General features: G+C 36.1%; 2 protein-coding genes across 3 annotated transcripts in view; one reads left to right on the forward strand and one right to left on the reverse strand.

Annotated features, from left to right (window-relative positions):
- CENPP (centromere protein P) overlaps positions 1-22,290 on the forward strand; it is a 198,280-nt gene that overhangs the window by 13,409 nt on the left and 162,581 nt on the right. The gene's annotated exons all lie outside the window — the stretch shown is intronic.
- OGN (osteoglycin) lies at positions 1,512-21,230 on the reverse strand. The gene is made up of 7 exons (XM_070735782.1): positions 21,083-21,230; positions 20,311-20,532; positions 12,182-12,272; positions 10,787-10,945; positions 8,356-8,558; positions 5,026-5,121; positions 1,512-3,561 (listed from the first exon to the last, which is right to left on the reverse strand). Exons 2-7 carry the CDS (start codon positions 20,482-20,484, stop codon positions 3,388-3,390), a joined length of 897 nt encoding a protein of 298 aa, XP_070591883.1. The 5' UTR covers positions 20,485-20,532; positions 21,083-21,230; the 3' UTR covers positions 1,512-3,387.

Genomic DNA, 22,290 nt, shown 5'->3' on the forward strand with positions numbered 1-22,290 from the left:
TTCATCCAGTATATACTAAAATCATATTTTGGCAAACCCACAATTTTGCATATCATATTGTATATATATTTATTACATAGCTGGATTACCATCACCAGATCAACTCTGGGCATGATATTAAACAATTTAAAATAACCAAGTAATAAAAATCTTAAGTATAAAATAATAATCTATAAAATAATGTAACAATAAAATAGCAATCACAAGATACAACCGTGGCATCAACATAGCAAAGAAGCAGAAAGAGGTACATCTCAGAATTTTTTAAATGGAAAAAACTGTATCTTTATAATGTTATAAAACGATTGCAGAATAAATGCCAACCAGACCTGTATTCACATATCTCACTAAGTTAAAATAATTCATCAATTCACTTATATAGATAAGTTTCTGGTTAGTAATAATCTCACCTCGGATAAACCTTACTGGCTATTGCACTGCCACTGCAACTAAATAATAGGTGCCTTATGAATTTCTGGAGAAAGAATGTTCTCAATGTAGGTGCCACAACTCAAGGAGAAAGCCCCTACTTTGAATAATTACAAGATGACTCTTGTGGTATGTCGCTCTTGGTACATACAACGAGACTTCTAATAAATTTAATGAGTTAATGATTACAGATAATTTAGCTGTACAAAATTGTAATTATAGATCAGTTCTGTGACTACTTAGGCAGTCTACTCAGTATTCTGGTCCCAAGTTGTTTAGGGCCTTACATGTCAAAAACACATTCTGGAACAGGACTCGGTACTGTAGCTAGTTTAGTTGTATCACCAGGGTGTTACTATAGCCAAATTCAATTTTCTGTAGATCATGTGCAAAGGTATTTGTATTATTGCAGTCTAAACATGAGATCAGTGGGCGTAGAAATTAGTTGCTAGCCTATCTCTGTCAGATTTAGTTTGCCTAAATAAAAATGTGATTAATTATGTGCCATCAGGTTGGTGTCAGTTCTTAAGAACCATGTAGATAGATCTTCTCCAGGATGACTTGGACTTTCAAACTTTTCAATGGTGCTTCTGTGGCTGCTGTAATCAAGTCCATTTGCCTTATTGCCCACTACACTTTCGTCTTTCTTTCCATCGCCTTCTCTGTGCCTCCCATTTTTTGGGCTACATTTGGTGTATAAAATGCACCCATATTTTCACCCTCTTTGTATAAAATGCACCCATATTTTCATCCTCAAACTCCAAAATGTATGGTATTTATTTATTTGGCTATCCATAGTATACTCAAGAGCATCCAATTGTTGCTTGGAATATCAGAGAATAGTCAATAGAATCACCATAGATTAGAAGGTACAGTAGGAAGAGCAGGGAATCATGTGATTTCAATCTAAATGAAGGCAGAAAAGAAGATTAAAATGTAGCCTAACCTTCTTGATGGTAGGAAGAATTCAAACAGACCAATTTGCTCATGTGCTGCAGGGGGTAGTAGAAATGAGGAAACTATAGCAATTTATCATTTTATTGTCTGTGATAAGTAATATATCTACAAAAGAATAGTAAGCCTTTTTGTTTCTTTATAATTATTTATTAGGCATGGAGAATTAGAGACAACAGGAAGCAGGTGCAGACTAAAATCAATCAGAAATGTCTGTAAAGGTTTCACATCATATAAATTCACCATATAATTGAAGTCTGATATCTTAAATTGCTAAAAGTGTATAGATACAGCAAAGGCTCATGGCTGTAAAATAGTCTTCAATATTGGTGAAAAATTAAATCAGAAATAATATATCTGTCTTAATCAAACATATGCAAAGAATGAGAATGAGTACAAATAAGACTTAATGCTAGTATTTGGGGAGAAAAAACCCTTCATCTGATTCATGCATACAAATTGTTTGATTGCTGTGTTGAAATCAAGTGAGCTGACTTTTATAAATTAATTCAGCTAATTACAATTCAGATATTGATATTGGTTAAGTGAATATGCTTTAAATATAACAAAGATTTCAAAAATGTTGCTTATTCATGTTGCAAATACTGTGCCGCATTGCTTGGAGACAAAGTTCACAAACTCACTAAAAGTTAGAACTGTGTTAATCCTCAAGATTCAAAGCAGCTATTTTACTTTTAAAAAAAATTGTACTCAATCCCCCAATGCACACAAAAGGCCCTACTCTTGTATCCACAAATGAACTTGCAGGCTGGCTAACATTTAAGCAAAATCCTCCATGCTATAGCATAAATTGATTTGTAGGTATTTTCCCCTTTCATTTTGATCAGCATGAAAAATGCTTGGGTTACTTGTTTCTTAAAATACATTAGTAAAATTTCAATGAACGCATTTCATTTTTCTACACTGAATAGTTTTATTTCAACAGTTTGCAGTACAGCATTCAGGCCAAAATAGCACAATTTGGGTTTTTTTTAAAAAAAAACACCCTTTGCTTTTGTTATTTTGCCAGGCTAATGAATAACATTTGCCAATAAGATTAGAATAAATTACTAATATATTTAAAATGATATTATCTTCCTCCATCAGCATCAGAAGTTGAATTGGGAAGGGCTGTTTGGCTTAAATAATCTATGTTGTAATTTCAGACTATCTCCCTCTGTATTAAATTGGTCCTTTCTTGCATAAATAGCTGTGCCTGCCAGCAGCATGAAGCCATATCCTTGTCTGACCTTTCAGCAATCTCAACGGTGTCAAACTCCAGCACTTGGTCAGCTGTCTTAAGAACCCCTTGTCTTTCCTATATGGTTTGTGTCTATGTTGACTGAGAAAGCATCATAGGCTTGCTCTACCTGTTGCTCCATATTTCATGAACTGCAGCCCTGGCATTTGAAGATAGTTTGAACTATGCAGGATGCCTACATACCACCTATCATCAACTTATTAAATGAGCTAAGTTTTTCCCCAGGAACACATGGGTGCCCTCCAGAGGTACAGTATGATCCTGAGAAAAACAGATTTAAGACATTGCAAGAGCTCCTACATGTCTTCATACACAGGATATGCTCTGAACAACTTTTTCCTTTTTAAATCCAAAGTATTTTAAAGTATATTTACAGTACTTCCGTAATTAAATCAAATTATACTCCTCCCCTGAAAGAATGCATTCCTGTAAGTTTACCATGCATTCTTAGCTTCATAACAGTCAGTTTTAAAATCAATTTTAATTAATTTTGTAATCTGATTACTCAGAAGGAGTCACTACCCTTTCCTAGTTTCATGCTTGAGTCTATTATCTAAAAGTAGAAAACGCTCAAACTTTTAAGTCAGAAGGTGCAATATCACCACATTAGGGAAGATCTAAATGCTTCATTACCATTAACAGTTCTAAATATATGTGAGAGGCTATTAATACAAAGACATGTTTAAAACAGTGATATAATAGTAATTTTATCTAATTTTTACGTGTTTTGGTTTGGTGAGCAACTAAAAGTATTTGCCTTCAGGCAAACTCTTCAAGCAAATAAAAGCATTGGGGTACTTTCCCAAGATGACTGGGTTGCCTTCCATTCTGATCTGATCCATGCGCTGACGAACATAACGGGTCTGATTGTTTCCTTTGCAGAAAGTTTCATCTGTGATGCTGGTTATGTTGTTGAACTGCAAATCAAAGCAATGAGTTTGAAAAATCCAAGCATAGAAACATAGAAGATTGACGGCAGAAAAAGATCTCATGGTCCATCTAGTCTGCCCTTATACTATTTTCTGTATTTTATCTTAGGATGGATATATGTTTATCCCAGGCATGTTTAAATTCAGTTACTGTGGATTTACCAACCACATCTGCTGGATGTTTGTTCCAAGCATCTACTATTCTTTCAGTAAAATAATATTTTCTCAAGTTGCTTCTGATCTTTCCCCCAACTAACCTCAGATTGTGCCCCCTTGTTCTTGTGTTCACTTGCCTATTACAAACACTTCCCTCCTGAACCTTATTTAACCCTTTAACGCTCTGAGTCCTCGGAGAGGGGTGGCATACAAATTAATTAATTAATAATAATAATATTAATAATAATAATAACAACAACAACAATAAGAACAACATATTTAAATGTTTCGATTGTGCCCCCCTTTTCCCTTCTGTCCTCCAGACTATACAGATTGAATTCATTAAATCTTTCCTGATAAGTTTTATGTTTAAGACCTTCCTCCATTTTTGTAGCCCGTCTTTGGACCCGTTCAATTTTATCAATATCTTTTTGTAGGTGAGGTCTCCAGAACTGAACACAGTATTCCAAATGTGTTCTCACCAGCGCTCTATACAGCGGGGTCACAATCTCCTTCTTCCTGCTTGTTATACCTCTAGCTATGCAGCCAAGCATCCTACTTGCATTTCCTACCACCCGACCACACTGTTCACCCATTTTGAGGCTGTCAGAAATCACTACCCCTAAATCCTTCTCTTTTGAAGTTTTTGCTAACACAGAACTGCCAATACAATACCCAGATTGAGAATTCCTTTTCCCCAAGTGCATTATTTTACATTTGGAAATATTAAACTGCAGTTTCCATTGCTTTGACCACTTATCCTCTTTGAAATTTCTTTTTTTTCTTTTGTTGAGATATTATTAATATTTCTGTGATATTGCAGAACATACACATTTTCTCCAAGAAGAGTCAGAAACCAAATTAGCACATTAACATGAGCGTGGAAATTTTTATATTCTTCATCAGTTAAGCAATGAATAAGTTTAAACAAATATAATTCTAAGAATTTCTGTTTTTAGAGCATTTTCAATTATTTGAAATGATCTTTCTCCAGCATTTTTCATCCATACATTGTAATTACTACAGCGTCCATTCATTTTAATTACTACATCCATACATTATAATTACTACAGCAGTGTGCTCATGCTCATATTAATATCAGTTAGGTTTAATCAGTATAATAATTTTCTAAGTACTGTCATGTGCATACTTGACATTTATTAATTGTAGCACATTGCAAATCTACTTAATGAGTGATTTTATGCATGTTTTTTTGAGACACTGAGGATGTATTTTAAAGCATTAAACTTGTAGTAGTAATGTTTGAGCAACAGTTAAAAAAAAGTATTGAGAAACCTGAAGATGCAGAATGCGTAGGCTTTCTGGCAAATTAGGAGGAACATACTCCAGTGCGTTCTGTGCTAAGTAGAGATAGGACAATTTTGTCAGCTTCTGTAAAAAAAAAGAGGAATTTTTAAAAAAACTATATATGACTATGTTATTTAACAGTTAAATTGGGTACATAGTACTGCTTGAACTTGGAAGTAGCCCATGCGTTGTATAGATCAGCTGCATTCTTATTTGTTTTGCCAGTTTATTTGCTACCCAATCCAAAAAGTTCTGGGATATTTACAAAAATATATTGAGACACACAGTTCTATAGAATCAGATTAAAGGCCCAGAGTTAATAATAGTAAATGATGACCCATTGAGTCTTTAGGAGCTATTATCCCAGGATGATCACATGACTGTATCATGCAGTGGCATTGGGTATCAGCTTCCTTATTTTATTTTGCTTTTTAAGAAAGACGGATAACAACTTTCCCACTCTTCAGGAAAATTGCTACTTTGTAAAAAAAAAAATCTGGACAGTATTGTGTATTTAGAACATACATTTGGGTAGTGTAGTTCTATCTGTGCACTGAAAATTAATCTGCGTTGTAGGAAAACGTATCTGCAGTTACTTTTAACTGAGAAATAGACTATCAGCCCAGTTCAAGTGAAGATTCTTCATTTAGACTGCGTTTAGAATGTAAACAAATAGAATTCAGACATAATTAAATATGTAAAGACTTTAAGCAAGGCAAAATATTTGTTCATTGTCATTGGCAAAAACACATACTTTTAAGGCTGGACAACTTTACAAATGTAATAGGATTTCCATTAAAATGTGTATCTGCAGCAAGGGACTCACAAAATCCTTGTAAGTATACACAGAATTTTAAGATTGATTTTAAAAATATTAAAAAGTTAAAAAGTGTTGAAATTTCACAAAAACATTAGTCTCTCAAGAGATGTGGAATCTTGAGATACAATAATCTGAACAGAACTTCAGGAATTAAAAAAAACCTTAGCTTTTTTTTGTTCCTTTGCTCATACAGGTAAAACTCAAAAAATTATAATATTGTGCAAGTTCATTTATTTTAGTAATACAACTTAAAGGTGAAACCCAATATATGAGAGAGACTCATTACATACAAGTCAAGATAGTTCAAGTTGTGATTTGTTATATTTGTGATGATTATGGGATATAGCTCATGAAAACCGCAAAACCACCATCTCAGAAAATTAGAATATTACATGTGATCAATAAAACAAGGATTGTACATAGAACAATATCGGACCTCTGAAAAGTATAAGTGTGCATATGAACTCAGTACTTGGTTTGGGACCCTTTTGCGGCAATTGCTGCCTCAATGCAGCGTGACATCGAAGCTATCAGTCTGTGGCACTGTTGAGGTCTTATGGAAGACCAGGATGCTTCAACAGCAGCCTTCAGCTCTTCTTAACAATGAAGATGTCAAGATGAGACATCTTTCTCTTGACAATGCCCCATAGATTCTATATGGGATTCAGGTCAGGTGAGTTTGCTGAGCCAGATTTTGGTACTTTTGGTAGTGTGGGCAGGTGCCAGGTCTTGCTGGGAAATTGAAGTCAGCATCCCCATAAAGCTCCTTTGCAGAAGCATGAAGTGCTCCAAAATCTACTGCTAGATGGCTGCATTCACCCTGGACTTAATGAAGCACAATGGACCAACACCAGCAGATGACATGGCTCCCCAAATCAACACAAACTATGGAAATTGCGCACTGGACTTCAAGCATCTTGCTGTGTGTGTGTCTCCATTCTTCCTCCATACTCTGGGTCCTTGGTTTCTAAATGTTTCCACAGTCTGTGTTGATTTGGGAACTATGTCATCTACTGGTGTTGGTCCATTGCGCTCGGGACCTCAAGGGGGGGGAGGCAATTTTCGCCCACCTCAGACTCCTAGAAAGGCTCTACAGCCTGCGAAGAGTGAAAAAGGGCATGCCGTTGCATGCCTGGAGCACAGGATGGGTCACATGTACATGCACAGAGGGGCGCATGGAATTATGGGTGTGGGTATGCACGCATGATGCCCCTCCCTGCATTTCCCCACCGCCTTTTGGCACGTAAACCAAAAAAGGTTTGCCATCACTGACCACTGGCAACATATAATAATCAGTACCTATAATAAGAATAAATATGCAAGAATGCTAATAATATTTTGGAATTGATTGCAAATCTACTTTATGCCAACATGGCATTTTCATCTCTAATACGTTTTGCACTATTTTGCATTCTTGTTTGAAGGCCTAAAGTAAAATTAAAATATTGTATATCAGTACAGTGATACCTCTTCTTACAAACTTAATTTGTTCCGTGACCAGGTTCATAAGTAGAAAAGTTTGTACGTAGAAGCAATTTTTCCCATAGGAATCAATGTAAAAGCAAATACTGTGTGCAAATCCATTGGGAGTGATTTGGGACAGCGTAGGAAGCTTTTGGAAGGGTGATTTTAGGAGTGATTTGGGGTGGCATAGCAAGCGTCTGGAGGGGCGATTTTGGCAGGGAGATAGGGTGAAGGAAGCGGTAGGCTAGGGGGGATTTTGGCAGCGGGATGGGGCAGCTATGGGGAGCAGAGGAAGCAGAGGGCTAAGGGGAAAGTGGCAGGGATATGTATGTGCTGTTTGGTTTTTAATTATGATAGGGTTTTTAGTTTTTTCTTAATATTAGATTTGTGCCTGTATATATTGTTTTATCGTTTGTTGTGAGCCACCCCGAGTCTTCGGAGAGGGGCGGCATACAAATCTAATAAATTATTATTAATTATTATTATTATGGCTGCGGAGAGCTCCTCCAACACACGCCATTTTGGCCGCTGCTAAAATAGCCGCTACTCGCAGCAGCAGCAGAAGAGAAAGAAGCGAGGGTTCATAAGTAGAAAATGGTTCGTGAGTAGAGGCAAAAAAATCTTGAACACACGGTTCGTATCTCGAAAAGTTCGTAGGTAGAGGTGTTCGTAAGTACAGGTACCACTGTACATTATCTTACTTAAAAGTAATGTTTATTGAACTCAGCAGGATTTACTTCCATAAAAAGCAGGTAGAGGATGGTGCTTTTGTTCTTACAAATGTTTTCTCCAGTTATATAGTCATGGGATAAACAGGTTTCTTCACTGCTATAAAATAGTGATCCAAAGTGATCCTTCAGCACAAGTGAATCAATTTAGCAAGTTTGAAATTTAAATCTTAGAATGACATTCATGATAACATATTGGTTCAATATATTTCTTATATAATACTTATTTTCTTAGAGCAATATCTCCTTTTGAAAGAATTTAGACTGGCTTCATTTACTAGTGCTTGTACTTAATAATTATTTTACCTTGAAAGCATTTGCTTTAATTCCTCTGCTTTTAATTCTGTTGTTATTTAAATTTAGTGTAATTAATTTGGGAGGCAAAAGTGGAAGCTTGGCTATCCGATTATCAGCTAATGAAAGTTCTTCCAGTAGAATTAGCTTTGCAAAGGCTCCATCTTCAATCTCTTGAATTGCATTTCCAGTCAAATCAATTCTTCTCAGGGTGGCTTAAAGGCAAAAAAAAAAATTACAATTAATTTGATATGAGCCTATTGGCCATGTCCTCCTCCAGGATGTAAACAATAAGATTTGGAATGTATTTATTGGATTTCTATGTCGTCCCTCTCCGAATACTCGGGGCAGCTTACAGCATATAAAAAACAGCAAGTTACAATAAAAACCAATCCAATTAAATTAAAAATTACATAACTATTCCTAGCTATATTAAAATCAATCGAACCCATTTGTACAACCATACAATCATTCGTTGGCCAGGGACCAAGATCTACTGGCCCTTTCTTTGCATAATTAGATTGCCATTTTTATTTTCCAATTATGTGGCTCCTGGTGGTCATGCATTTCCAACTTTTTTCTTAATTGGGGGAAATTGCATAGAATTAATATTTTTGACTTGTTTTCAATAATTTTCAGTAATTTTCCTTTGTCTCTGTCAGCAGTTCCCCACTGAGTTTACAAACAGAGGGACATAGAGGAGGAAAGTGTTGATTCTGCCTCTTAAAGGTACCTAGATTGATGGCACTAGTTCACATGAAATAGAAGACTCTTTAACCATTGGGCTATGAATTTCAATTTTTTAAAGGAAAAAATCTTTTGAATCTAAGAGAAGGGCCAGTGGTCAGCAACTGAACAGTGCTGATTTACATAAGAAACTGCTTAATTTGGGCTTCTTTTAGGTACGAGTGGCAATGGGCCATGTGCAATCTTCAACCTAACTTCAATCTTTTGTCTAAATTTTAAAGGCATATACAGGCAGTCCTTGTCTTATGTTCATTCATTCAGCAACTATTCAAAGTTGCAAAGTGGTACTCAAAAATTGAGACATGGGCGGTCTTCAAAGTTCTGGCCCTTTCAGCACACTTACACACATGTAATTGTGATCAGGGCACTTGGGTACCCCAGTTTGCAATTATGACATTTCAGGGAGTGCAGTAACGGGACCGCCATTTGCAACCTTCCCTGCTGTCTTCTCACCAGCAAAGGGAATGTTGTAAGTCCCACTTCAGTAAGTCACTCCCACCTTTTCTTCCAGGGCCTTCCCTAGCTTGTATGCAGCCTGTGCTGGCCTAACTATGCCCCCTCTGCCTCTTCCAGCTTCCACATGGTCTGTGCTGGCCCTTCCATGACTCGCCCATGGTCTGCATTAGATCTCCTCCCCACCACCAAAGCGTCACTTACCTTACTTCTTCCCACTTAATCGCCCAAGTAACTACACGGATTTTCATTGCTAAGCAATGTGGTCACATGAAATTGGCACATTGCTTAGCTATTGTAATAGAAACATAGAAGTCTGACAGCAGAAAAAGACCTCATGGTCCATCTAGTCTGTCCTTATACTATTTTCTGTATTTTATCTTAGGATGGATATATGTTTATCCCAGGCATGTTTAAATTCAGTTACTGTGGATTTATCTACCACGTCTGCTGGAAGTTTGTTCCAAGGATCTACTACTCTTTCAGTAAAATAATATTTTCTCATGTTGCTTTTGATCTTTCCCCCAACTAACTTCAGATTGTGTCCCCTTGTTCTTGTGTTCACTTTCCTATTAAAAACACTTCCCTCCTGGACCTTATTTAACCCTTTAACATATTTAAATGTTTCAATCATGTCCCCCCTCTTCCTTCTGTCCCCCAGACTATACAGATTGAGTTCATTAAGTCTTTCCTGATACGTTTTATGCTTAAGACCTTCCACCATTCTTGTAGCCGGTCTTTGGACCCGTTCAATTTTGTCAATATCTTTTTGTAGGTGAGGTCTCCAGAACTGAACACAGTATTCCAAATGTGGTCTCACCAGCGCTCTATATAGCGGGATCATAATCTCTCTCTTCCTGCTTGTTATACCTCTAGCTATGCAGCCAAGCATCCTACTTGCTTTCCCTACCGCCTGACTGCACTGTTCACCCATTTTGAGACTGTCAGAAATCACTACTCCTAATACAATTTCAATTGCCTGAGGGCTACTCATAAACACAAATAATTTGAGTACCTGAGGGCTACTCATAAACACAAATAATTTGTTTAAAAGTATAATCTTCAGAACCCATTATATAAAAAACCTTTGATTTATGAATAAATTTGGCCAGTAAAATTACTTTTCTCTGAAAAAAGGTTATTACTTTCGGTAATAGCTAGTGGTTCAAAATACAGATAACTAAACACTAGCCAAACTGTTTCCAATGATTGATCATCAAATTTATTTTTACAGTTTACTTACGAATGTCAGCAAAATCAGATACTTTCACCTTCTTGATTTTGTTGAATCGTGCATAAAGGTAGCCTGTTTCCTTTGGCAGAACAGGGATACTTTCAATATCTATTTCTTCACAGTACATTGAACGAATTAAACAAACACATAGTAGACAAGTAGCCAATTCTGAAAATATATAATTGTTTGTCAGTTTAAGTAGAAGTCTGATAAACATTTCAACTGTTTATAATAAAATTATCTTCTACAATTTTCTACATAATCTACGTTATTCATACATCCTTTGGAGGGGAGGGAATTAGTTATAGATGCTTACTGATAGCTTCTAGCCTTTGAGAAAAAAGACCTACACAGAGAAAATATAAAAATTGCTTGGAATAAAAGGTAAATATCCCCTCTAATTAAGTTGAATTCCTGATCATTTTATGATATACCCAGTCCATGTAGTTTTCTTGGCAATCATGTAGTTCCTATTGTTTTCTTCTAGAATTTTTTTTAAATGTTCAGTTAACATAGACAAACAATTGTTTCTAGTGCTCTCGCTGCTTAACTTTGCAAATTAGCCAAGTTGGGCTTGTGACAGAAACAAATTAGCCAAGTTGGGCTAGGGGAGCTTTTAGAGCAATTTTGAACAGTGAATTTCTATGTAATAGCCTGTGCCAATTGCAAGATGGTGAAAAAATGAAAATTCATTTTGTATTGTTGGAAACATCACTCATGTTGCCTTTCCTAGCTTAAGAGAGTAACAGGTGATGTGATAAATGAGATATCTTTGGATTAATATGATAGGTTATGGCCCAGAACATTCAGGGAATGATGGATTTTTGTTGCATTCTGATTCACGGTTTTCCTCCATTATCCGTAAATTGTCTGAAGTTTTTTTATGATTTGCCTTATATATGACAATGAAATTCTATAGTCATTGCAGTAGAGCAACATGCAGACTGTATATGTTGCAAATGCTGCTTCATGAGATCAATTAGTCTTGACCACCAAAAGGAGATGGATTTCTACCTGAACTCCTATCATATACTCTGTTTCCCCCAAAATAAGATAACCCTGTTAATAAGCCCAACTGGGCTTTTGAGTGCATAGCAGTAAAGCTAGGGGCTTATTTCAGGATTCAGAAAAATATAAGACAAGGTCTTATTTTTGGGGAAACGCGGTAGTTCTGCGGTATCCATATGCATGTAATTGCACTACAATATATACGTATATTTTTTTAAATGGTTATTGAAAATCTGGAATTCCTATATAGAATTTCGATAATATCCAATAACTGCTACCAAATTGCTTAACCAAATAATTTTTACTTGTTTAATACAACAGACATAATAATGTTTCTAATCCTAATAATGACAGGCTTTGAAACTATTCTATTTATTATTAAGTTGAAAATCTTACTTGTATAATTTGTTGTTCCCTCTGCAATTTTTTCCTCATCTCTTTGCAGCTGTATCTTATTTTCATTGAAAACGATTAAAGAGTTGTCTTCCTTTTAAACATATAAAATATAATATATAACACATACAAGCCCATGTATGTTATACAAGCATAGATGATAATAATATAATGATATTCAACTATAATGGTAATGACGTTTTACATGTTAGGGTAGTTAAAAGATACTTATCTTAAGTTTTTGAAGAATGGTAGAAAACAATACAGAAAATTGAATTGTAAACTTTTTCTTTTTTAGTGAGTTTCCATTGAGACTGAACGAATGAATGAATTTATTACAGATCCACCAATCAAATAAAAATAAAGTAAAATAAGAGGGGAAAAGGAAAAATGCAATAAAATCAGAACAATACAGCATTCTTATGGTCTAAAATAATATTCTAGTACAGTGGTCCCTCGATTTTTGCGGGTTCGAACTTCGCGAAATGGCTATATCACGGTTTTTCCCGCCCGATGACATCATACGTCATCGCCAAACTTCCGTCCGCCTTTAATTTAAAAAATTTAAATATACTTTAATAAATAAACATGGTGAGTAATAATCTAAATGGTTGCTAAGGGAATGAGAAATTGCAGTTTAGGGGTTTAAAGTGTTAAGGGAAGGCTTGTGATACTGTTCATAGCCAAAAATAGTGTATTTACTTCCGCATCTCTACTTTGCGGAAATTCGACTTTCGCGGGCGGTCTCGGAATGCATCCACCGCGAAAATCGAGGGAACACTGTATATCCAATATAACCTGTAAGCAGTCCAAAGTTATTTATCATTAGTGAAGCACAGGTTTTGCAAGATGCAAATATAAATTTAGCCATAGCTTTTGTTTTTTTTTAGGATCCTTAACTCCCAGGAGTTTTCCATAAAATTCATCTTAGATATCTGTGGAGTGACCTAATTTGGCATTAAGAGCTGATATCTCTGTAGAAGTTCCATTTGAGTAATACATGAGTCATTCTTTCTAACTGACCAGATGAAGTCCTTTTTGCTCAGAGGTTTTTTCTGAAAGTTGCCTTCCTGATGCTAGTCTATCAAAGCACAGCAGTGTGAAGGCCCTAAGAAACCACTTAACTGTGAATGTGTTACGATACCAGACTAATTGTAAACATATCTCATATATCCCACAGCATTCCAGATGGCATTGTGCTGTGCCAAGCTTGAAATTCTATATCAAGAATTCTTTGCTTAAGGGCTGCCATAACCTGCTGTTGTGCCAATATCAAATGTGCTTCTAGTGCAAAATATAATTTCTGAACTATCTCCAGTTTTCTGTTCTCAAGTAGACTGGAATCTGTTTTGCAAGATAAAAAATGTCAACCTTTGAATTGAGAGTTAATCTATAGCAATTATTTGAAAATACATAGCAATAGCCTTAGCAATAGCATTTAGACTTATATATCACTTCACAATTCTTTACAGCCCTCTATAAGCGGTTTACAGAGAGTAAGCATATTGCCCCCAACAATCTGGGTCCTCATTTTACCGACCTTGGAAGGCTGGAACATTGAGTCAGCCTTGAGCCTACTGAGATTCGATCTGCCAAATTGCTGGCAAGCCAGTCATCTGCAGAAGTAGCTTGCAGTACTGCACTCTAACCACTGTACCACCGAGGCTGGTGTTGGATCAAACCATAACTTGCTATCGTTCTTTAAAGAGCATTTAATTGAATTAGATATGTTTATGTAATATAATTTTAAAAAACATCCTTAGCTACCAGAATATTTTTTTTATTTTTATACTGCTATATAATATCAGTATTATATTATATCGTTAATATTATGGAAAAACTATTGGAATTTTGGAAATATGGAGTTTATTAGAATTTAATCTATACTATATAATTTTAGTTGTAAAAAAATAGATAATGTATATGGCTTGGATATTTTTTTTGAGATCCAATTTACTGTCCTACATAATCATTTTGCAAATTTGATTGGATTAATAGATGGTAGATAGGATTATTATTGCTGGGAATTCTAATTTAGTTTCGGTTCCTTTATTAGATTGAAAAATGTTTCCTAGTTAAAAAAACATCCAAAGCTTGAATGTTTTTCAAGCATGAATTTAAGGAATTGATTTACTTAAAGCATGGCGACAGGGTAAATTCAAACAAGCCAAAATATACTTTCTTACCCACTCCATATATTTATTTATTATTTATTTATTATTTAGATTTGTATGCCGCCCCTCTCCGCAGACTCAGGGCAGCTCACAGCAAGATACAACAATTCATGACAAATCTAAATATAATTTAAAATATTTAAAAAAACCCATTAACTAAACAAACATACACACAAACATACCATGCATAAATTGTACATGTCCGGGGCAGGATATAGCAGTGATGATGAACCTTTGTTGGCTCAGGTGCCAAAAGGGTGTGTGCAATAGTGCAGGTATATGTGCCCAAATCCATAATGCAATGCCCTCTCTCCACGCACTTGCGCACAACCCCCTGTGCTGCCTCCAATGCATTCACACAACTTCCCTGTGCTGCCCCTGCGCATGCGCACAAGCCTCACTGAAGCCTCCAGCCTTTCGGTAGGCCCGTTGGGCCATTTTTCGCCATACCTAGGGTTCAGGAAAGCCTCCTAAAGCCTGGGGACGGCAAAAAATGGCCAAACATGCCAACCGGAAGTACGTTTCAGAACTTCCATTTGGCCGTTTTCGCCATCCCCAGGCTACAGGAGGCTGAAAATGACCGAAAAGAAGCCCAAAAGTCAGCTGGTCAGCACGTGCCTGCACGTTGGAGCTAACATAAGGCAACGCCTCACATGCCTTCAGATATGGCTCTACATGCCACCTGTAGCACGCATGTCATAAGTTCACCATTACTTCTATGTAGGATGTATTCATGATTGAACTATTTCTTAATATCCTATGTATGGTTAGTTAAGCAACAAATATAATGTTTCATCAATTATAATTTCTGATCATATATTGATAACAATATCATTGCCAACCGTGCTCCCAATCAAGAAAGCTAGATTCTCATAGTCTCAGTAATGAGGAAGGTTGCTACCTGTTTAAAAAATGCAAATGTCCATTTGATCTTTTCCCATAATAGTTTGATAATATTCACATTATCAGGCTCAGAGAATTCCATTATATTCACTGGTTTTAAAGAAAAGCTCAAATAGTGGCAAGTGATATTATTAAATGGCTCTCAGTTCATTGGTCAATAATAACAGATATAGATTCTTTCAAAGATACAGTTGCCTAATAGTCTGGAATGCATTTAAAATGTTTATATGTGTAGGATAATAGCATTTGGAAGAAAGTTTTTTGAATCACGCTGTAGAACATTAGAAAAAGAAGAATCTTTAGAAGTATGTTGGAAACTATATATCTCACCCTGGTATACCCAAATATGAGAGGAAGCATATTTGTTTGTTTGTTTGTTTGTTTGTATGCCGCCCTTCTCCTTAGACTCAGGGTGGCTTACAACATGGATACACACACACACACACACACACACACGCACACACTTAAATTAGAGCTTGAAAAATTAAGTAAAAGGAGATGCAATATAAATCCAATAAATAAATAAATACTGAAGTATCTCAGGATTCTGTCCTGGGACCAGTGCTCTTCAGCATTTTCAGTTGGTGCAAACTGAAATGAGTTGGTACAAACTGAGAAGCCAACTCCATCCCATTAATAATGCACAAACATAGTCAGTGCTATTTCTTACTATTTATTTATTTGTTTATTAAATCTCAATTTGCACCGACTTTGGATGACTTACATCATAAAAGATTAAAATCATCAGAGATAACATGAAACTACAGTCAAGGTAAAATCATAGTTCCAAGATAGGGAATAGTGGAGCCGGATAGGGCTCCACTCTTCCCTATCTTGAATTAATCTGTTAGTACATGGTACATACCGATATTCTGGGGTTGCCATGTATGTTAAACTACCAATTATAGTTTGTATTTTTACAGTTGTAATATCTCTTTAAGGACTTTGGCTGGCTAGCCATAAGAGGGTGCCAGCACTCTTTCCTGTTGATGATGCTGGATAGCTCATTCACCTTTTTGCCTTTACCTTGTGGGGGAGTATATTCTGCTTTGTGCTGCTATGTGCGGTTTGTTGATTATTTCTGCTTTGTTCTTGTAAATATGTATATATGTATATATTAAGTCTGTGTCATTACTGGCTGTATCACACATCCACACTCTTCCTTAATCTCTGCTCAGCGTATGTCCAAGGTCCCGCAGCCTAGCTGAACTGAGACGTACCAACATAATCAACCACCTATTAATTCAAAATTCCCTATTTTGAATTAATCAACCACCTCCAGCATGATATTACCCCACTTGGGCCACAACCCTCTGGCAGAGCCAGCTGTTCAGGCTCTTACAGAAGGTCAGAAGGGTGGGAGCCTGACTCATCTTGGGGTAAGAAATTCCAAAGGGTGGGAATCACAACAGAGAAGAATCGTCTGTCCCTTCCACCCACCCATCCAGCCAATATTCTTTGACGGACTGTGATATAAGGGAAAAGAATCCAAATAATATGTTCCCTTCAGAACCTTCTGAGTCTCAGCCCAACCACTAAAAAGAAAAAGCTGGAGTCTAAACAAAAGTTTATCCAGCACTCCTGGATCCATTTATGTTTTTTTGAGTATGGCTAGCAGGAAAACCTCTTCCTCAAAGAAGATTGCATCATCACATTGAACCAATCACAAGTCACTTCCAAAGTGCTTTCACATGCCAAGAGGAATAAATGATTGGAGTCACGATACTTAATAACATAGGCTCAAAGCCATCCCATCTAGCTCCTCAAGACTGGCAAATGCATTTTAACAGGTCTTGTCCAGCTGGAGTCCACTTTTGAATGAACTCAAGTGTTTTTATCCCATAGGTAGCTAGAGTATTCCTCACTGGAGCCCTATAGTCAGTTCTGAAGCCCATTCTTTTCCAACATTGAATAAATCATCTTAAACAGGGTTGTTAGGTGATTATCCCTAGATATGACAGAAGGCAGAAAATAAGTATATTTTGTTGCCTTTATCACCATTATTGAACGGGGTGGGGTGGGGGTGGCATAATGATTGGAATGCATTACTGTAGGCTACTTCTGCTGCCTGCAGTTGGATAGTTCAATTCTCACCAGGCTCAAGGTTGACTCCGCCTTCCATCCTTCCACGGTTGGTAAAATGAGGACCCAAATGGTTGGAGGCAATAGGCTGACTCTGTAAACTGCTTAGAGAGGTCTGTGCTTAAACCACTGTGAAGCGGTATCTAAGTCTAAGTGCTATGGCTCTTGCTGTTACATAATACTTAATAGGGGCTTTTACTTGCATTTGAGGAAACTCCTGATATTTCATAGTCTGGAGCTCTTTGGAAAACCAAGGTTCTCTTTAAAATTGACACATAGTGACAAGCCACAAATGAACAATTCAATCCAAGTCACTTGTGACTTGCCTACTGTATCTCAGGCACAGCTAAAGCTTTGGTCAAACTGCCCATCAATTCATTGGTCTAAATTAGATATAAAGCTAGTCAGCATAATTGTGCTTAAATATATTCAAGTTTGTTCAGTATTTTTTCCTATTGCTTATCAAAGGGTGATGGACGAGAAGCAATTATAACACTTAAGTTATTTTCCAGGTATGGAAAATAAATGCTTCATTTGTTTTACATTATTAAGAAAAAAAATCAGAAAAAAGTGAATATTGTGTTGTAGGTTGTCAGGTCCCATGAAAGCACTATGTCCTTTTCACAGTGAATTTCTCTTTTGAGAGGAAACAATATACAGTGGTACCTCTACTTAAGAACTTAATTCGTTCTGTGACCAGGTTCTTAAGTAGAAAAGTTCTTAAGTAGAAGCAATTTTTCCCAAAGGAATCAATGTAAAAGCAAATAATGTGTGCAAATCCATTAGGAAAGAAATAAAAGCTTGGAATTTGGGTGGGAGAAGGAGGAGGAAGAACAGGAGGACAGTCCCTGCTGAAGGAAGAAGGTGAGGTGAGGAGAATCAAAAAAATCCAAAACTTTAAGGCTTTAAAAAAAAAGATGGACTCTGAGGCAGCGAGGAGGGGCACGCGCCTCCCATACACTGCGTCAGAGAAAGAAACCCAGGGGGAATGGCAACAAACTGGCCGGGCCTTTGTGCCACTCTCAAATTTCCTGGGAAATTTTTCCGGTCTGGGGTTTTTAAGTAGAAAATGGTTCTTAAGAAGAGACAAAAGAATGACTTAGATAGAGTTGTTCCTCAGATATGCAAATGAAGCCAGCTCCATCCCAGTAATAATGCACAAATATAGTCAGTGCTATTTCTTAGATAAGAACACCCGGTTCTTATCTAGAAAAGTTCTTAAGTAGAGACGTTCTTGGGTAGAGGTACCACTGTATTATGATTACTGATACACCAATACACCAATCAGATTTTGTCTAAATTCAAAGTCCACCAAACCATGGCTATCAAACTCCCAGCCCACAAGCTTCATGCATCACGTGCTGGCAACACCCATGCCTGGTTTAGCAAAGGGGGAAAAAGGCCCGATATGTCACATGATGCTGCCATGATGACGTGAGTTTCACACACCTGCACTAAACCTTCACTGTGTCCCAGTTTTGCTTACGGGTTTCTCAGGAGCATTCTGATTTTTTTTAAAAAAAATGGTGAATTCAGAAAGCTCAGTGGTTATTTTTGTTCATTTAATGTAAAAGCTATTTTGCTTATTAGCTGCTAGCTTCATTTTTGTGTTTGGTCTCATCTGTAGCTGAACATCCTTAGAAAATAAAAAAAGCTGGGTGACCACAATGTAGCACTTGGTTTGAAAATGTGGCCTGTTGCTCAGAAGAACTAGAAATAAGTTCAATCCAGATTTGCTGGCTGGATTTTGTTTGTTGGGAATGTTTATCATGGCAGGCATTATGTGAAAACACAAAATATATGCTCTTACAGGTCAGAGCAAGTATCACAGCTGTAATAGAATCAGTTAAGGCACCAGGCCAGAAATCAGGAGACTATGCTTTAGGCATAAAGTCAGCTGAGTTACCTTAAGCTAGTCAGACACTCTCAGCCCTGGAGAGCTAATTCAAGTAGTCACCAGGAGCCAGGACTGACTTGCAAGCAATCCCTTAAGTCAGGGGTTGCTAGAACAATGATTTATTGGTGTTTTTACTTTTTCTTTTTAGATTAATGATAGCAAATAGTAGGTATTCTCAAGGAATGAAAACAAATTTAGATATGTTAAACATTGAACTGCTTTCCCTTGAGAGAATTAATTTAAACACACACACATATGTTTTTAATTTTTATGTGTTTCAACTGAACATGATCTCTCTACACAGTATAAATTCTAAGTATTTTTTCTTCTTTGTATTGACTAAATATCAATATGGGCTCAATAAACTCAAACTTTCTACCTAGGTATCCTGTAAATGCGTAGATAACTTAATTCTGTTGACTAAGATTAGACTGTTGGGTGCTTAATTCAGTGTAAATTATTCTATTTATTCTTACTCAATGGCAACTAAATTAATCAGCTTGCTGATAGTACAATATTCTCTTTCAGTCTCAATAAATAAAAATCACATTGCAATTGTTAATTCATTTAATACACCTAATATGCATTTATTTTAATTTGCCTTCATTATCAAATATATTTCCTATACGTGGTTGGGGAATTAGTTCATGACTTTCTCAGGCCAGAAAATTAATTAATAGCAGCAGGTCCCTCTCAATTATGATTCTCAGGAGACCAATCTGAATGTTTGGTGTAGAAGACAACCCTGATAATTTCTTGTAGTGATACATAACATTATTGTGTATACCATTAGGAACAAAGCAATAATTATAGTTGGAGGCAAATTCAACCTGAGCTCATGGCCATATTATATATTTCTCTAAGCATAGGTATTTGGATTAGTGAGGGATAAAGGAATAAAGCATAGAAAATAAATCAATAATATATATATATGTATTATATTCTTACTTTTTTTTTGTATCTCCTTGCTTCCCCCACCCCTTTATTAGCTGCTATATTTAGTCATAAAACATACATGCAGGACTAAGTCATACATTGGCAGAGTGGAAAAAAGGAATATAGAACTTGCAAACTACCTTATCTTTTACCCCGTCCTGTGGATAGTCTTCATAGTCTTTCTGAAATAAGGCATCTTCATAATCTTGCTGGAATGTTTCATGAAATACGGTTGAGTATTGTTGATTAGGTGGTGCTAACCTCACCAAGGGCATAAAAAAACAGAAGAGATAAAATTTCTGTGAAGTCTTCATTTCGGGAGCTCAGACTTGAGTTTTGCTGAAAGAAAATGATCCTTGTAACTGGAATCAAGAAAAGCAATCTGTCAGAACAATATTTAAAGCCCTAGAAGAGTAGCTGGCAGCAGTTTTCTAATGCTCAGGGAACAGGGAAAGATGACTTAACTCTTAGTATTCTTTATTTAAATCTATTCTATTGTTTAAAAATTGGTACTACACAGTATAACAATATATATTTATATGCTTGATATTATTTCAGATTCCTATAATTTCTGATCTTGCATGCTAATTAGAAGTAATTGAAGCCCCATATTTTGAGATCTGATACACAGAGTGAAGAAATAGTTAAAATGTGGGGCCAAGCTAAGCCCATCCCTGGAGTGAAAGTAATAGTTTGTATTGTCATAAGGATCTAAGCTTTCCAGAAAAATAGGAATTGGAAAATTAAAATGAATAAAAGCCCATTTTAAACATAAAGCATGGCTGTATTCAATTCAAGAAAGATATACTGATTTTAGATTCTAGACAATGTATTATACAGTCAAAATATTTTTACAGTAACCTGTAACCATGTGGTATACATTAAGATAATTTATTGGAAAACAACACCTACCGTTTTGCTGAATAAGACCTCTTGTGTATCTGTGTTCAATATAGTTTTCCGTGCATTAATTCCGAATGGCCAGAGAATAGTTATGGTTTTATTTTCAAGAAACTGAAGCAATGCCAGTTCAAAGATGGATAGACTTTAGATGTACTGTCTATAGGATAAAAAGAGTTGCGTTAACAAGGAGTCTTATGTACAAAATGTTACATGATAAATCAGTTTTGCTCTGCTACAAAATGGAATGAGTCCAATTTAAAATATGTTAATCTAGTTGCTCATAGTTGAAAGTATTTCCTAGATCAGCTGCAGTTTCATGCAATAAAGACTTCAGCAAAGTCATATGCTTTTCATTTAGTCTAGCATTTAATGAAAAACAAAGAAAGTGACTTCCCTTTCAGATAAAGCTTAAGCATTCCATTTGTGTGTGTGTGTGTCTGTATCTGGAAAAAGTTGCAAAACTTTTAAGTTTGAAGCACAAACTTTAAAACACAAGTTGGTGGACACTGTTTCCATTCACCTTCTTAAGATCTTTCTTCAGCAGTGTCAGAGTTAATTACTTTTATTTTTTTGGAAGACTGGCTAGCATTCCAATCTTAATAGATCATTACAGAAAAGAGTGAAAAGTACTCACTGAACATATAATGTTTAGGAGAAGCAGGTTTGCATTATAAAGATTTCAGTGAAAGTCTTTTGATATGTCCTGCTATAAAATATTATTTTAGAACATTCACTGTTTTATACATAGGCAGTGAAGATTAATAAGAACTGGATGTGCACAAAGCATTTAGCAGCAAATAGCCCAAAACCTGCAAAGATAAAGTGAGGAAAGCTAAAGCTCACAATGATCAAAGGTTTGCAACAAGAGTAAAAAGTAACAAAAAAAAGCTTCTTCCCACATATTAAAAACAAGAAAAAATTCAAGGAAACAATTGGTCCGCTGCAGGGAGAAAGTGGCAAGAAGGTGAGAGGGAGAAAGGGAGAACAGGGAGAAAGCAGAGCTACTCAACATGGTTTTTTGCATCTGTCTTTACACAAAGGGAAAAAACAGTCTAACCTGTCAAAAAATCACAAAAAAAAAACATATTAGGACAAAAGTTAAAATAGGGAAGAAAATGGTAAAGGAACACCTATCTACCTTAGATGAATGGCAGATGAGATCTCAGAACCACTGTACTATATTTTTCAAAGATTCTGGAGCACCAGGGAGCTGCCTG

The sequence above is a fragment of the Erythrolamprus reginae genome, chromosome 2, assembly GCF_031021105.1.
Source record: "Erythrolamprus reginae isolate rEryReg1 chromosome 2, rEryReg1.hap1, whole genome shotgun sequence".
NCBI lineage: Eukaryota > Metazoa > Chordata > Lepidosauria > Squamata > Dipsadidae > Erythrolamprus > Erythrolamprus reginae.

Coding starts and splice junctions, on each gene's coding strand:
- OGN (XM_070735782.1), bottom strand. CDS start 20,484: ATGAAGACTTCACAGAAATTTTATCTCTTCTGTTTTTTTATGCCCTTG. Junction 12,273..20,310: donor AGGACGGGGTAAAAGATAAG/GTAGTTTGCAAG, acceptor TATGTTTAAAAG/GAAGACAACTCTTTAATCGT. Junction 8,559..10,786: donor ATCTGATTTTGCTGACATTC/GTAAGTAAACTG, acceptor TTTGCCTTTAAG/CCACCCTGAGAAGAATTGAT.